General features: G+C 42.1%; 1 protein-coding gene across 1 annotated transcript in view; it reads right to left on the bottom strand.

Moving 5' to 3' along the window:
* Window positions 1-17,695, bottom strand: part of ST6GALNAC5 (ST6 N-acetylgalactosaminide alpha-2,6-sialyltransferase 5) — a 217,176-nt gene that overhangs the window by 9,444 nt on the left and 190,037 nt on the right. Inside the window, exon 4 of the mRNA XM_042249885.1 lies at window positions 8,606-8,713. Within this exon, the coding sequence (XP_042105819.1) occupies window positions 8,606-8,713 (108 nt within the window). The remainder of the gene's footprint in view (window positions 1-8,605; window positions 8,714-17,695) is intronic.

Below are 17,695 nucleotides of genomic sequence, written 5' to 3'. Positions count from 1 at the left end.
AAATCAGAGCTTCAGTTCAGTTTGGTTGGTTAGTCGTGTTCCACTCTGCGACCTCATGGACTGCAGCACCCCAGGCTTCCCTGTTCTTCACCAACTCCCAGAGCTTGCTCACACTCATGTCCATCAAGTTGGTGATGCCATCCAAGCATCTCATTCTCTGTCGTCCCCTTCTTCTGCTTCCAATCTTTCCCAGCATCAGGGTCTTTTCCAATGAGTCAGTTCTTCTCATCAGGTGGCCAAAATATTGGAGTTTCAGCTTTAGCATCAGTCCTTCCAATGAATACTCAGGACTGATTTCCTTTAGGATGGACTGGTTGAACCTCCTTGCAGTCCAAGGGACTCTCAAGAGTCTTCTCCAGCACCACAGTTCAAAAGCATCAATTCTTCGGCGCTCAGCTTTCTTTATGGTCCAACTCTGAAATCCATTCACGACTACTGGAAAAACCATAGCTTTGACTATATGGACCTTTGTTGGCAAAGTAATGTCTCTGCTTTTTAATATGCTGTCTAGGTTTTTCATAGCTTTTCTTCCAAGGAGCAAGTGTCTTTTAATTTCACGGCTATAGTCACCATACTTATTTTCTAAACTCAGTTCTAGCCACTGATATCACTGGCAGCAGGAGTTGGTGATGTGCCATTTTTTAAATCTTCTAAAGCTAAGCTTTGCAATTATGAAAAGCTTATCATTAACAGGTGAGGGTGGATACTTCCATTTCTGGGTATGACCAGACTGACCCGGATTTCTGGATTTGGCCTGGATTATCTACAAGGCTAAAGATCCTGATGAAAGAATGGTGCTTTTGTCTCTCTTTAGAGCTCTCAGACACTCTCTTCAAACATACTTGTATTCTTGGCATGGTATATAGTACCACATGGCTTAAAGCTCAATATTCAGAAAACTAAGATCATGGCATCTGGCCCAATCACTTTATGGCAAATAGATGGGGAAAGAGTGGAAACAGTGGCTGACTTTATTTTTCTGGGCTCCAAAATCACTGCAGATGGTGATTGCAGCCATGAAATTAAAAGACACTTGCTCCTTGGAAGGAAAGTTATGACCAACCTAGAGTGACTTCACTTTCACTTTTCAATTTCATGCATTGGAGAAGGAAATGGAAACCCACTTCAGTGTTCTTGCCTGGAGAATCCCAGGGACGAGGGAGCCTGGTGGGCTGCTGTCTATGGGGTCGCACAGAGTTGGAGACGACTGAAGTGACTTAGTAGCAGCATTAGACAGCATATTAAAAAGCAGAGAAATTACTTTGTCAACAAAGGTCTGCCTAGTCAAGGCTATGGTTTTTCCAGTAGTCATCTATGGATGTGAGAGTTGGACTATAAAGAAAGCTGAGTGCCGAAGAATTAATGCTTTTGAACTGTGGTGTTGGAGAAGACTATTGAGAGTCCCTTGGACAGAAAGGAGATTCAATCAGTACATCCTAAAGGAGATCAGTCCTGGGTGTTCATTGGAAGGACTGATGTTGAAGCTGAAACTCCAATACTTTGGCTACCTGATGCGAAGAGCTGACTCATTTGAAAAGACCCTGATGCTGGGAAAGATTGAGGGCAGGGAGAGAAGAGGATGACAGAGGATGAGATGGTTGGATGGCATTGACTCAATTAGCATGGGTTTGGGTGCACCCTGGGAGTTGGCGATGGACAGGGAGGACTGGCGTGCTGCGATTCATGGGGTCGCAAATAGTCGGATATGACTGTGTGACTGTACTGCACTGAACTGGCCGGTAGTCACGCAAACTTTGAAGAATAGAGTTGAATCAACATCTGTCAAGTGTCCTGGTGGTTCTGAAATTGGCTTGCTCTGGACACTATAGAGCATTCAGAAGAAAGTGTTCCCCTAACAGGCCTTCTCACACAGCTCCAGGCCTGTGAGGCCCCATGAAACACCTTTATTCTGTTGCCTCGATTTCTTGTCTTACAGCCTCTTTTGGAAGGGAACTGCTGCACACCTGAAGCGGTAGAAGCCAGTGGAATAATACTTGTGTTTCTGGGGCACAGGAAACACTGAGAGCCTGTAGCTGCCCACCCTTCATGGATCAAAGGGTACAAGTGAGTCATTTGAACCCTGTATCCACTACCAACCACTCAGGTACCTCAGAAACATTGCACCCACGGGACAGAGGAAGGTAATGAGAACACCCAGTGACCAGTAAGATTTGGTCAAATTATAGCAGAGATAAAAGAAAACATTATGGAAAAATTAAACATCTATGAAAAATGCAACAATTGATTTTAAGTTCACTTTATAAAATGTGAACCACATGGATGCATTATATTCCATACCCATCCTCTGTAAGCATCTACATGGTGGACTGTTGCCAGGTAGGAACTTGCCCTGTTATGCTGGCAGCTTTATTAATGTTCACTAGCTAATAACTCTAGCAGAATCAACTCTCTGATATTCACAATACCTTTGAGATGTCCTTCACATTATGGATGAGATATTAATTTAGTTCCATGACAGTGATCACTCTGAGTCATTACTCTGCTAATTAATACTCAAGAAATGATGGGTAACAGAGAGTTGTAAACTTGGTAATGTGTTAAGTACGATCAGAAATAAGATTACTAGGTAGAATTTAAATGCTTGGCCCATTATTATCACAAATAATTTACAATGGAAAATGGGATTAAAAATACTCACCATAACTTAGTTTGGAAAGCAATGATAACAGATCTTTTTCATTGCAATTTATGGTCCATCTAGAGAGAATGGATTTGCCTTCCTATATGGATATGGCATGATTTAAAGGTCCACATCCACATAATAATATATTTTGAGGCTGTCTCTGGTGAGACATGACATTAATTTTCTCCAGCTTTCTGAACACTGATGAACCTGCAGTCGGAGTGATAGAGGCAGAATAGACTGATGCCTCATGCCTGAACCTCTCTCTGAGGACCAGTGCTGGCCTTGGCTGAGAATGATACAGGTGGCTACCAGTGACTTCTTTGGATCCTTGAAATCTGAATTTGCCACTGGTTAATTATACTCTTCACTCACCTGGCACTTTTGATCTTGGAATAAATATAGAATTAGTCTCCTAAACACTGCCAGGGAAAGAAAGGTTTTTATTTATTTGCTGAGTTAATCAATACTGAATACACACTATGTGCCAGAAAAAGTGGCAAGAACTGGAGATACAAACGTGGCTTGAGATAGGACCCCTTCCCTTAAGGAGATCACGGGCTGATGAAGAAGATGAATGTGTCACCCAGTGAGGTGAGCAGAGGAGGAGGGGGCAGAGGCCCTAGGAAGGGCCTAGGTGAGGTCTGACCCAGACAGGAAGTCAGTGAAAGCTTGGAGGAGGAGGATCTCTGAAGCACTGGAGTGAGATGTTAAGAGTTTTGCCTTTTGAGTCCTGGAGACCTGAGTTCAAATCGCAGCTCCATCACTTTCCTGCCCCACAACGTTGGCAGCTGTTTCATGTCCTCAAGCTTCATATGTAAAATGTTTACCTCCTGGGATTATCATCAAGGTTCAATGAAATGGCACATGTATTCACAGTGAGCATAGGGCCAGCACTTGGTATGTGTAGAAAAATATCAGCTATTAATACTACAGTGAAAAACTAGTAGCAGTCAGCCAGATTAAGGAGGAGGGGATGGACATTCCAAGATAAGGGCAAAGGGACAGGTGTGCACAAGGTGAGCTCCTTCTTAAGTTCCTCATTGTGGCTAAAATAAGTCTGTGAATAGAGATGTGTGTGTGCTTAGTTGCTCAGTCGTGTCTGACTCTTTGTGACCCTGTGGATGTGCTGTAACCCACCAGGCTTCTCTGTCCATGGGAGTTTTCAGGCAAGAATACTGGAATGGGGTGCCATTTCCTCCTCTAGGGAATCTTCCCAACCCAGAGATCGAATCCAAGTCTCCTCCACTGCAGAGAGATTCTTTACCCACTGAGCCTTCACTGAAGAAGCCAGGAGATGAGACTAAAGTGGCTGCAGAGGGTAGGTCCTGAGGGCTTGTGTGCTCAGCTAGGGAGTGTGAACACTGTTCTAAAAACTGTGGGGACCTACTGAGGGGTTTTGGTGACAGAGTCAGATTTGATGGTTATCTAGAGAAAGAGACCAGAGTCAGAGAGAGCAGTCAGAAGGCTACAGTGGCACCAAACTAAGGAGGAATCGGTTGCACACAAGTCACGTGATTTTTAATCAGTGTTAGATACTGCCAGGTTTTGAATAACATGTCCTTCATCTGCCAACATGGCCATTTACACATTCATTGTCTCCATTTGTGATTTTAAATATGAACATAGGGTTATTATTCTCCCCAAGGAATCCATGCACCTGAAATACTAGAAGTGGCTACTAGAAGTTTTCTGGCCAATAAATGGCAATCGGTCTGTGGGGAGGGCCTGGCTGCTGGAAAGGGAAGGCATTATGGGGGTGTTCAATTGTATCCGACTCTTTATGACTCCATGGACATAGCCCACCAGGTTTCTCTGTCCTTGGGATTTACTTTCTCTGGAAGTAAGTCAGGCCCCTCTGGGTGGGAGGGGTGAGAAGGCCAGACCTGCAGGAGAACTGGAAGACGATGACAGCTCTAGGCCTGTAGGGGATAATCTACGCACACTTCTTAGAAGTCAGGCACTCGTGGCTTTCCTCAGCTGTCTGCTCCGTAGGATATAATTTAGGCCTCTACTCCCTGTCCTACCCCACCCCCTCCCTATATGTCCCAGTATTCAGCAAGCGACATTGATTCCCTTTGGGTCACTGCCATGCTAAGCTGCTGGAAATGACTGCAGAATTAGTCCAATCTTTAGTCTTTCTGTGCCTCAGTTTCCTTGGCAATGAGAAAGTGATGATCAGATTCTCTTTAGAAGTGTGTGAGGGCCTTCCCTGGTGGCTCATTGGTAAAGAACCCACCTGCAACGCAACAGACATGGGTTTGATCCCTGGGTCTGAAGATCCCCTGGAGAAGGAAATGGCAACCCACTCCAGTATTCTTGCTTGGAAAATCCCATGGACAGAGGAGCCTGGCTGGCTACAGTCCATGGGGTCGTAAAGAGTCGGGCACAACTGAACATGCTTGCAATGTCTTCCCTTTCCAGGAGCCAGGTCCTTCCCACTGACTGATTAGCACTCACTGAACAGCTTCTTAAAATGTACTCATGGGCATCCACAAGTGCAGATGAGCGAATCCTTTCATTTGGTAGATTTATCCATGCTTAGCATACACCAAGGCTGTGCCATGCCTTTCTCATCTATTATCTCATGGGATTATCACATAAACCCTGGAGGTAAGTACTACTGCTGCCATCATTCAGACATAGAAACTAAGGCTTGAGGTAGACAGTCAAAGTAACTTGCCCAAAGTAACGAAGGCTCAGTGAGGCTCAATAACTTTCTCAAGGTCACATAGCTTCTGAGAGGCAGAAATGGCTTATGTTCACCATTAAATACCCTTTTACTACAGCATGAGAGACAATGGGCAGGGCCATTATCCACTCGGTATGTATGAAGCATCTTCTATAGGCCAGGATGGTACCTATCTACTGTCCTGTGTACCACGTCTCCAACAGTGATCTCAACACACAAAAGTCTCTGCCCTCTAGGTGTTTATATTCTGGTGGGCTCAACCAGCATAGGTCTGCTATCTCACCTTTCCTGTGATATTTTACTTTTGTAAGTCCTAGAACTCATGATACACATACTCTGTTAGCCTTAGAGTTCTTAGCTTCTTTCAAAATCAGGACAAAATGGGGACTGGTCAGGCCAGTAGCAGGATTAGCTTATAAGTTGCATTTTCATTCTTTGGTGGCAGATGTTGTTTGCAAGAGACATTTAACTACAAGTGGCTCTGCTGTGTTAGATTTCCTGGCAAATGAGGCTTATTGTAACCCTTTAGAAAGCAAGAGCTGTGGCCTATTCTTTGAACACCCTCAAAATTCCTTGTACCTTTCTGGGAAACTCCTGAGTCCTTAAGATAATATTAATAATTATTAATAGTTTGTATCTCTTATAGTATAATGTATTAATAACATGAATGATATTAATAATCTTCCCTGTGTTAGGCACTGTGTCAGACATTCTACATCCATGATCTCATTTAATCCTCACCATGACCCATTCACTTATTATTGTTTTCTCATCCTCATCTTGCAGATGAGCCTCCACCATTTGGGACGTGGGTGCCTGGTGGTCCAACCCAGGTGTCCAGGGCATGAAGAGGAAAGGAACTTGGGATTAGTCTGTGCTGCTCCTGGTCTTTCCCTTCTTTTCCTTTCTAAACAGGCATTGGGACTGAAGAGGATGCTATCTCCAGCCTAACCCTCTGCATCAGAAGACACCCAGCAGACCTCTCCACTTTCCCCAGAAGGACACTCGGGGTAGGGATCCTCCTGAAGAATTTTTGCCAAAAGCATCTTGTGAGAATACCTATGGTACCTCTGGGATGGTGACTGAAGGACAGAAATTCTGAGTGGGTGGCAATTCCATCCGGTGCATGGGCAGTATCTGGACTTCCTTACTAGTGTCATTCCAGAAATTGCTCCCATCCCACGAGCTCTAGGTTGTGATGAACTAACTCTGAGTAAGAGAAATGACAAGTTAACTTGCCTTTCATTTGTTTTCCATAATAAATGGAATATTTCCTTGAACACTTTAAGTCATTAACATTTCAATTTATTTATACTCTTTCTTTCTGGCATCTTAATGGCAATATTACATAATTATATCTGCCATCTAACCATCAGCTTTGATGGCTCTTGGCATGCCCAAAGGGGCTGCTGCCACTGCCTTTGCTGGCCTGTTGGTTTGAGGAGGCAGTTTGGTTTTTTTTGACACCATCCAACCTAACTTTCTGCATGGAGGTCGTTAAAGGGGGAAACAAAGCCAGTGCATGAAGTGGTGAGGAACTGCGTGAGGGCCCACGCTCACTCTGGTCATGTACTAGGCGCTGCTCCAAGCACTTATGTGTATTCGCTTATTTAATTCACCCACCACCATATGTGCATGCATGTGTGCTAAGTCTCTTCAGTCGTGTCTGACTCTTTGCAACCCTATGGATTATAGCCCGCCAGGCTCCTCTGTCCAGTATTCCTGCTCACTCCAGTATTCTTGTCTGGGATTCTTCAGGCAAGAATACCGGAGTGGGCTGCCATGCCCTCCTCCAGGAGATCTTCTCAACAAACCTATGAGGCAGCATCTATTACTATCATCACATCCACTTCTAATGGCAAGGAAGCTGAGATACAGAGAGATTGAGTGCCCTGCTCGAGGTCACACTAGGTTAGTAAGTGGCGGGGCTGGGCTTTGAACCTGTGCCATCTGAGTACAGACTCCGTATCCTTCCTTAATACATTAGGTCTTCCCTGGGGATTCGTGAGTCCAAGATTTCACAGGCCTGTTCTATCCATGTCTTTCCTTCCCTGTGACCTGACTGTCACATATACATTAGTACTGCTGCTGTGTTGTCTTTGGGTTAAAAAGGATGGGAGGGAAGTGGCAAAGTGGTAATGGCATGATGTCTACTTCATCATGCTTAATCATCCATGCATCTAACCTCCCGATTGTAGATTTTATCTAAAGATCCATGGCCTTCGAGAAGCTGTTAGGTTTAAAACACATGAAGGTATGCAGGCATGCCTGCTCAATTGCTAGGTCATGTCTGATCTGTGACCCTGGATTGTAACCTGCCAGGTTCCTCTGTCCACGGGATTATCCAGGCAAGACTACCAGAGTGGGTTGCTCGGTCCTCCTCCAGGGGATCTTCCTGACCCAGGGATAGAACCCGTGTCTCCTGTGTCTCGTGCATTGCATATTCTTTACCACTGAGCCACCAGCCCCACATGAAGATATCAGTGAGTATAAATTTTAATGGACAAGTTGGGAATGCCCTCCTACCCTAGGTTTTACCATCTGAAGATCAGAACTGAGTCCATGTGCAGGGCAGCAGGCATGCCTGAGAACTAGGAAACTTTCTGAATTTATTGGCACCACTCCTCAAGATTACAGGTGGATTTTCAATCAGGCTTCCACAAATCAGGCCCCGAATGTCTCTCAGCGCATCTCTGAGTACATACCAAACTCTGTCTGGGCACATGCCAGGAGGTAACTTAAGGTAGCAACAGAGATGTATGCTTCCTTCAAAGCGATACATCAAAATAATTATGCCTGCGCTTTTGGTCTTAGAAGCACAAACTGAGGCTGCTGATGTGGAAAGGGAAAGAGACTCAGAGGAATATTTTAATTTTAGAAAACAGGCCTTACTGTCAAAGAAATTGCCCTCTTTAATTCATTAAAAATTACCACATTCCTTTCAAATGAGAATAAAACTAATATTTCTTAATGCCGTTCATCGTTAATATTATACCAATTATTGCATTACTTTTGGTTGATAAATATTCAGAGGATAAATGAAGCCCACAAGATGGATTAATTCTACAGCAGCACAAACAAAAAACTTTCAATATTTTATATCACATAATTAAATGCTGTTTGTTGTTTCTAGAACCAGGACTTGGGACATGTTAATTAATTGCTTTAAGAAGACAGTAAGACATGTCTCGTGGTTGATATTTGGAATCAGATATTTATAAACACTGCATAACACTGCTGATGAATTATGTGTGCAGAATAAATCCTACCTGCAGAAGTCTGGGGGCACCATGCCATAAACATTGATCCTGTCACAGAGTTCCAGGGCTATTGTCATTGTGAACCAGCCAGTGCTGAGCCAAGTGTTGGAGATCTTCCTGGAAGGAACAATAGTTTAGTCTGCAAGCTGGTAAAGTAATCATTATACCCCTTCCATCTTAAATCTTATCTGGAACAAGGATGACGATATACATACACACTCTCTCTCTCTCCATTTGATAAACAGCCAGAACTTTACCAGATAGCAATATGTTACCAATACCACCATATTCCATGATACAATGGTAAATGATGTCAATGTTCCATTATGGTGGGTTCTTAGGGGACTTCTACGTAGTCATGATCAATGTTTATGTGCAAGTTATTACCAATTTCTTTTTAAAAAATATTTATTTATCTACTTATTTTGCTGCATTAGATCTTACTTGTGGCATGAGGGCTTGGTTGCCCCATGGTTTGTGGGATCTTCATTTCACAGCCAGGGATAGGACCCATGTCCCCTATATTGGAAGGTAGATTTTAACCACTGGACCACCTGGGAAGTCCCACCACTCAATTTTTTGTAAGACTACAATCCTCATGTGTCAAATCTTTTTTGGCTAGAATATTTGACTAGCTATAAATATTCTTTTTTCTCCAAGCAGGGTGGATAATGAAGAGATTATTAAAATGAATAAATACAGTTGTTTTTATCTACCAATTGATTGATTGATCAATCAAATAGTTGTAGGGTAGAAGCTTGCCTTTAACTAGACTATGACACCCAAATCTTGACTGAATGTCTTTCTTTAAAAGAAGTCCATTCATTTAGGAAGGGACTAATGATCAGAGGAAGAAGACACAGGAATGCTTATGTTTAATTATTTGCTTTATTTTCCATCAAAAGAGTCAGAGCCCTATGAAAATTTTTATTAGAAGAACCAAAAATTGACAGAATGTAAGGATTGCATTGGTGGGTTTCAACATTCATTCATTTACCCATTCAAACATCTGTGTTGAGCTCTAACCACATGCTGAGTCCAAGGGTAACTGTGGAGACATACCATCAAGGTCTCAGTTGACCTGTGAGGATGACTTGGTCCACCATGCCATGCTGCTGTGGATATTAATTTCAATTCTTTGGGGATTGCTGTTTTTATTTTTTTCCCCAGTGCTTATTGTAGGCCTCATTAGCCAGTTTTAAAACCTTATCCCCAAGGTCAGACTGCCTGACTTTGCCCAGCCATAGCACCATATGTGATATGAATAGTGGAGCTGCAGAAAAGCTTTTCTACTGGCACTGCATAATACCCCTCTTTAAGGAGGAAGAGTTTTTGTTAAGCAGTTTGCATTATCTCCATTTCACATAAGGAATAACAATCAAAAAAGGTGTTTTAAGAAGTCTTTTGTTTTATCACATACTTGACAGGAATGGGTAATTTAGTCATTCCTGAGCTCATGGCTTCAACTTTCTACTTCTTAATCCCTTTACTCATTTTTATTTTCCATCTATGGTATCCTGATCCAGTAATATCCCAGGAAGTACATTTAAAAGATTCTCAAGATGGAAATAACACAGATTTGTATCTTACTAGTTTCTATCATTTACCAGCTGAATGACCTGAGGCAGGTTACTACTATTCTTTGAGCCTTGATTTCTTATCCAGAAAGCAGGCATGGGAAGCTCTTTCTTCCTGAGCAACTTGTAATTTCAAAGACTAAGAGAGACAACATCATAAGAAGTACAAAGTCTGGTATGTTGATACGTCAAGATCCCTTCCTCCTCTCTTGATTGCTAGGTGGGAGCAAATGAAGTAAATAATTCAGCCATTACTCTCAGTGCTTATTAACACGCACAAAGAAACTGATATCCTTCTAACATGGCTACTGGCTCTTATGTTGAATCCATCATCAGTAGTTAGGGAAGTAATCAGAAAATTCTGGGACCTCCAGTCTACACAGGTGTTAACGATCCCACTTCTTTCTCACCAGGACTGTGTATTCCTAAGGCCTTTGGGACTGAGGGGGTAGCAGAGCTGAATGGGGGAGAGGAAGGGAAGGCCGTGCCATGGCTCGTCTTCACCAAGGCTGTGACCTTGAGATGGCCAATTGTTCTAGACTTAAACTAGGTCAGTGAATAAGCAGGAGAATGTGGGGCCCAGGAAGAGAATGACAGCTTATTGATATCCACAGATTCCTGATCCAGGAATCACACCTGTGTCTCTATGATTTCAGGTTGTAGGAAACACCAAGAGGGCTTTTTCCCAGTGGCAGAAACTTCCCCACAATTTTGGCTTTCTTTTGTATGATGTAGTAGAAATCACAAGCCACAGTCTGAAATATAGGAGGATGGGACTCTACAGTAAAAGGTTTAATGGGTAAAAATGGGGAGAATACAAAATGGAGGACTAAAGAAACCAAGATGAAGATTTCTTTAAAGTGCCACTTAAAATTCCCCAGACCTGCAAAATAATAGCCTTTTGGAAAAGATCACATGCTACAGACATTCAGCTGCCCTGCACTGTCTGTCCAAAATGATTCAAACTCTTTTTCCAGCAAAGGAATATCTACTGTTTTTACACTTAATCAGCTGTAATGAAGGAATATGAAGAGCTGTCATGTGCTTATTAGGGAAAATGATCAGATATTCTTTTATATGATGAAGTAACACACTGAGCTGATAATTCTATAGTGCACACTAAATTACAATTAAAGGCCTTTCTGCTCCACCAGAATCTCATTTATAATCTCTATGGAAATATTCTTCCTGCAGTTATTTCATTTATGCTTCTTTTATCTAATTACTATAATATTGGTTCTGAATCATATTTTCCTAATGTACCCTTATTCAATTATAAAGTTATTTTCAAGTATAGTTACTTTCTAATATCAAAGAATACCGCTTGGCCATCTATGTCATTTGTCATGCTTCTTAATTGCAGATTGTTTCTGAGCCACTTTTTTCTTTACTTTTAAGTAGGGTGAAACTTCCATAAATCAGAATCTACTGAATTATCCCATTTCTTCAAAATATTAGCCTGAAATGAATGTCTGGATCATGAGATGTGCAAAATCAGATATTCCATACTAAGTGTATCTTTAATCCATCCTACTGTGTTAGGTTTCAAAAAAAGCATAATACAGGCAATACTGTTAGACACTAAATGTTTTGTGTTTTAGTTTACAGAAACAGTTTTGCCCTGAAGGGCTGTTTCTGACTTTGTTCTTTCAGCTTGGGGTATACTACAAATTAAGAATACGGACAGATAAGAATATTGAGTCAGTACAAGATCAGCTTCTTTTATTTAAGTATACTTAAAAAATATTTATTTATTTATTTATTTATTTATTTATTTTAGGCTCTGAGGGTCTTTGTGGCTGCACAGGCTTTTCTCTAGTTGGAGAGAGCAGGGGCTACTCTCTAATTGTGGTGCTTGGGCTTCTCATTGCTATGACTTCTTTCGTTGCAGAGCATGTGCTCAGTTGTTGCGACCTGTGTGTGGGCTCAGTAGTTTCAGTTCCCAGGCTCTATAGCCCAGGCTCAGTAACTGTGGCACACAGGCTTAGTTGCTCTTCTTCCCAGATCAGGGATCAAACCTGTGTCTCCTGCGTTGGCAGGTGGATTCTTAACCACTGAGCCACCTGGAAAACCTTTCAGTTCAGTTCAGTTCAGTTCAGTTCAGTTGCTCAGTCATGTCCTACTCTTTGCAACCCCATGAATCACAGCACGCCAGGCCTCTCTGTCCATCACCAACTCCCGGAGTTCACTCAGACTCATGTCCATCGAGTCAGTGATGCCATCCAGCCATCTCATCCTCGGTCGTCCCCTTCTCTTCCTGCCCCCAATCCCTCCCAGCATCAGAGTCTTTTCCAATGAGTCAACTCTTCGCATGAGGTGGCCAAAGGACTGGAGTTTCAGCTTTAGCATCATTCCTTCCAAAGAAATCCCAGGGCTGATCTCCTTCAGAATGGACTGGTTGGATCTCCTCGCAGTCCAAGGGACTCTGAAGAGTCTTCTCCAACACCACAGTTCAAAAGCATCAGTTCTTCAGCACTCGGCTTTCTTCACAGTCCAACTCTCACATCCATACATGACCACAGGAAAAACCATAGCCTTGACTAGACGGACCTTAGTCGGCAAAGTAATGTCTCTGCTTTTGAATATGCTATCTAGGTTGGTCATAACTTTTCTTCCAAGGAGTAAGCGTCTTTTAATTTCATGGCTGCAATCACCATCCGCAGTGATTTTGGAGCCCCCCAAAATAAAGTCTGACACTGTTCCCACTGTTTCTCCATCTATTTCCCATGGAGTGATGGGACCAGATGCCATGATCTTCGTTTTCTGAATGTTGAGCTTTAAGCCAACTTTTTCACTCTCCTCTTTTACTTTCATCAAGAGGCTTTTTAGTTCCTCTTCACTTTCTGCCATAAGGGTGGTGTCATCTGCATATCTGAGGTGATTGATATTTCTCCCAGCAATCTTGATTCCAGCTTGTGTTTCTTCCAGTCCAGTGTTTCTCATGATGTACTCTGCATAGAAGTTAAATAAGCAGGGTGACAATATACAGCCTTGATGTACTCCTTTTCCTATTTGGAACCAGTCTGTTGTTCCATGTCCAGTTCTAACTGTTGCTTCCTGGCCTGCATACAGATTTCTCAAGAGGCAGGTCAGGTGGCCTGTATTCCCATCTCTTTCAGAATTGTCCACAGTTTATTGTGAGCCACACAAGTCAAAGGCTTTGGCATAATCAATAAAGCAGAAATAGATGTTTTTCTGGAACTCTCTTGCTTTTTCGATGATCCAGCGGATGTTGGCAATTTGATCTCTGGTTCCTCTGCCTTTTCTAAAACCCTTACTTCTTGCATACTGCCAAAAAGGTTTTCACTGGTCAGAATTTAATGAATTTGGTGAGTGGGTTATGTCTTTATGTGAGATTGTTTCCTAGAGGTCTGAGGAGAATCAGGATGGAATGACTAATCTCAAAGTTATCAACTTAATCCCTTAAGAAGATCCAGCATATGTGCAGGCTAAGTTGCTTTAGTCACGTTTGACTATTTGCAACTCTATGGTTTACAGCCCACCAGGCTTTTCTGTCCATGAGATTCTCCAGGCAAGAATTCTGGAGTGGGTTGCCATGATCTCCTGCAGGGAATCCTCCAACCCAATCCTTCGACGCAGGATTGAACCCGTGTGTCTTGTGTGTCTCTTGTATGTCTCCAGCATTGGCAGGAAGGTTCTTTACCTCTAGCACCACGTGGGAAACCCCAAGAAGATCCAGAGAAATGCGTAATTATTTGATATAGCTAACACTGCAGCAGTGTTTCAGGAACACTTAAATCTAGCAAACAACCATTAAACTCAAAAGAGAAGTGTTTTCTATTGAAAAGAGTGTTTTTACTTATTTTGAATTTTCTAAACACAAAAATTGAAACTGTAAATAACTTCCTTCATTCTCCTTCTCTTATAAAATGCTCTTTTGGTTAAAGAACTCATACAAATGAGCAACAGTCTGTCTTATTTGTGGTTTTTAAAAGACAATGAATGACTGGATTTCGTGACAGTATGTGATGATGACAAGATCCCCTGTGTGATCTACTGACTGGGCTAACCATGGAATTAGTCACCTGGACCTCCATGGAAGGAGGCCACAGTGCCAGCAGCTGGATCCCACTCTTCTCATTCCATCAGAAATCATACTTACTCTTGCCTGACCAGCCCTCCAATGATCACAAAGATTTCCAGGATTTAAAAAGAAAGCTCTTCCCAACAAAGAATTTGGGGATAGTGATCTCTGTTCTTTCTTTAAGACTGTTCTCCATAATGAGTTGCTTAAGCTAGCCCAAAGGATTTAGTACTCCCTATTCTTTATTTCTTGGGCTCCAAAATCACTGAGGGTGGTGAGTGCAGCCATGAAATTAGAAGACACTTGCTTCCTGGAAGGAAAGCTATGACAAACCTAGACAATGTATTAAAAATCAAAGACATCACTTTGCCAACAAAGGTCCATATAGTCAAAGCTATGGTTTTTCCAGTAGTCATATACGGATTTGAGAGTTGGACCATAAAAAAAGGCTGAGCTCTGAAGAATTGATGCTTTTGAATTGTGGTGCTAGAGAAGACTCTTGAGAATCCCGTGGACTGCAAGGAGATCAATGTAGTCTATCCTAAAGGAAATTAACCCTGAATATTCATTGGAAGGACAGGGAGGCCTAGTGTGCTGCAGTCCATGGGGTCGCAATTCATCGGACATGACTGAATGACTGAACAGCAACATTCGTTAGAAAGACTGATGCTAAAGCTGAAGCTCCAATACTTTGGCCACCTGATGCGAAGAGCTGACTCATTGGAAAAGACCCTGATGCTGGGCAAGATTGAAGGCAAAAGGAAAAGAGGGTGGCAGAGGATGAGATGGTTGGATAGCATCATTGACTCAATTTACATGAACTTGAGCAAACTCCGGGAGATAGTGGAGGACAGGGAAGCCTGGTGTGCTGCAGTCCATTGGGTCACAAACAGTTGAACATGACTTAATGACTGAACAACAACAAATTCTTTATTTACCAGAAATTGGCTCAAGAACGGTTTTTGTTAGGAAAGGGGTAAGTTATATCATTAAATGTGTATTAATTATAAAAGTACTTTTTTAGAATTGAGGAAATGAGTAAAATTTAATCATTAGACCAGTTCTATGAAGCCTAGTCACTGTGTGCTTTTCACATGTGAAGTTACTAAAAGGTTAGCTATTTTGTCCTAGACTATGCAACTAGTGAGGGACAGAGTCAAAATTCCAACCCAGAGCTGTGTATTTGGACACCGCACTGTTCACTGTGTACACCGCATTATTCCTTTCGATACCTGTAACTGTCTTTTTCTTCACTGAGATTTAGCCGATTCCTCACCCTTTGTCTCTGCCTACTCTCCAGATGCCCACCATGCCACCTCACCACCAGCCCTCCTGCCCACAGTCACCGGGACTCTTCTCCAACCCCCTGCAAGTCTTCTCACTTCTCACCTTCTCATACCCATAAGGGCACTTTTCTCTCTGCTTCTCAGGTTCTTCTCTACCTGGATAAATACTTATTGACCTTGGCCTCTGCTTAAATACATCTTTGGGAGAAAATCTTTCCAGCAGATCCTCATCTTCTAGACCAGTGCTTTTCAAAAGATTTGGGCTTATAGTAAGAAATACATTTTACATCGTGATTGAGAGTATGTGCTCACATGTATTATACATGGTTTTCACTTCATAGTTTTCTAAAGCACGTAATTTAGTGCTTTTTAGTATATTTACAGTTATGCCATCATCATCCCTATCTACTTCTAGAATGATTTTATCACATCAAAAAGACGTCTCTGTATATGTATATTTTTATGTGTAAAACTGAAACAAATTTTATTTCATGAAATAATACTTTTCCTTACTTACTGTGGGGAATGAATGCTGAAATTGTCTTTTATTACATCTATTCCATTCTTTCTATTATATTAAAAAATCTTATAGTGACTCACTGCATGCATTTCGTGTTCCATCACGGATCTGTAACTAACAGTTTGGTAAGCCTTGCCCTAGACTACAGCCCGTCTCCTGGTCCCACAGGTCAGAGGACCATTTTCTTCCCCTCACAAGACCTAGCACTTTGGCCACTACTTGGTGAATATCTGCCCACCCTAGAAGACTATATTCTTGGAGGGCAGGTTCTACCTCTGCCTTATTTTTGACTATATGTATTTCCCATATCAGGTGCAGTGAAATAGCAGGCACTAATAAATATCTGTTGACTGAATACATATTTGCCTTTGAAGAGAAAAACAACCCTATGTACTTCTTTTTGGTTAGTGTTCACATGAGGAAATAAAATGCAAGAAACCTATTATCTTGCACTCACTACCAATGTAAGCCAGCAGCAGTGTCACCTCTTCTTCCAAAGAAGGGATATGTCCCTGAATTATCCACGTAAATACTCTCTTCACTTTGCCTATAAATTCAACTTAAACAGTCCAATCTCCAGGAGGACCCTACAGATGAACTCTGTCCACAGCATGAGCGGCAGGGCCATAACAAAAAGCCTTAAGCAAGAGCTTTTAGAAAGAATAAATAATTCCATTGGCAGCAACATGGGTGGACCTAGAGCTTGTCATATTAAGTAAAGTAAATCAGAGAAAGACAAATATCATATGATATCATTTTCATGTGGAATTTAAAAAAAAACTGTATGAATAAACTTATTTACAAAACAGAGACAGACTCACAGATTTAGAATAAAAACTACCAAAAGGGGTAGTGAGGGAAAGAGATAAATTAGGAGTTTGGAATTAACCACTCCTCTATATAAAACATATAAACAACAAGGACTTACACTACTGCACAGGGAACTATATTCAATATCTTGTAACAACCTATAACAGAAAAGAATCTGAGAAAGTTTATATTACACAGAAGTATAAAAATGGCAACCCACTCCAGTGTTCTTGCCTGGAGAATCCCAGGGACCGGGGAGCCTGGTGGGCTGCCGTCTATGGGGTCGCACAGAGTCAGACACGACTGAAGCGACTTCGCAGCAGCAGCAGCAGCAACTGTGACAAGAAGGCAATGGCATCCCACTCCAGTACTCTTGCTTGGAAAATCCCATGGGTGGAGGAGCCTGGTGGGCTGTGGTCCATGGGGTCGCTAGGAGTCGGATATGACTGAGCAACTTCACTTTCACTTTTCACTTTCATGTACCGGGGAAGGAAATGGCAACCCACTCCAGTGTTCTTGCCTGGAGAATCCTGGGGATGGGGGAGCCTGGTGGGCTTCCATCTATGGGGTCGCACAGGGTCGGACACGACTGAAGCGACTTAGCAGCAGCAGCAGCATACATATAATATATATATAAAATTATATATAGTTGTTCTCCATATATATATATATATACACACAAACATATAATACTCCATATACATACATATATATGTTCTCTCTCTCTCTATATATATATACACATATATACACAAAACTGAATTGGGCTTCCCAGATGGCTCTGTGGTAAAAAATCTGCCTACCAAGGCAGGAGGCTTGAGAGCGTGGGTTCAATCCCTGGGTCAGGAAGATCCCCTGGAG

This window comes from Ovis aries, chromosome 1, assembly GCF_016772045.2.
Source record: "Ovis aries strain OAR_USU_Benz2616 breed Rambouillet chromosome 1, ARS-UI_Ramb_v3.0, whole genome shotgun sequence".
Lineage (NCBI taxonomy): Eukaryota > Metazoa > Chordata > Mammalia > Artiodactyla > Bovidae > Ovis > Ovis aries.
Note: the sequence above shows the minus strand (reverse complement) of the source record. Positions and strands in the feature narration are given on the sequence as shown.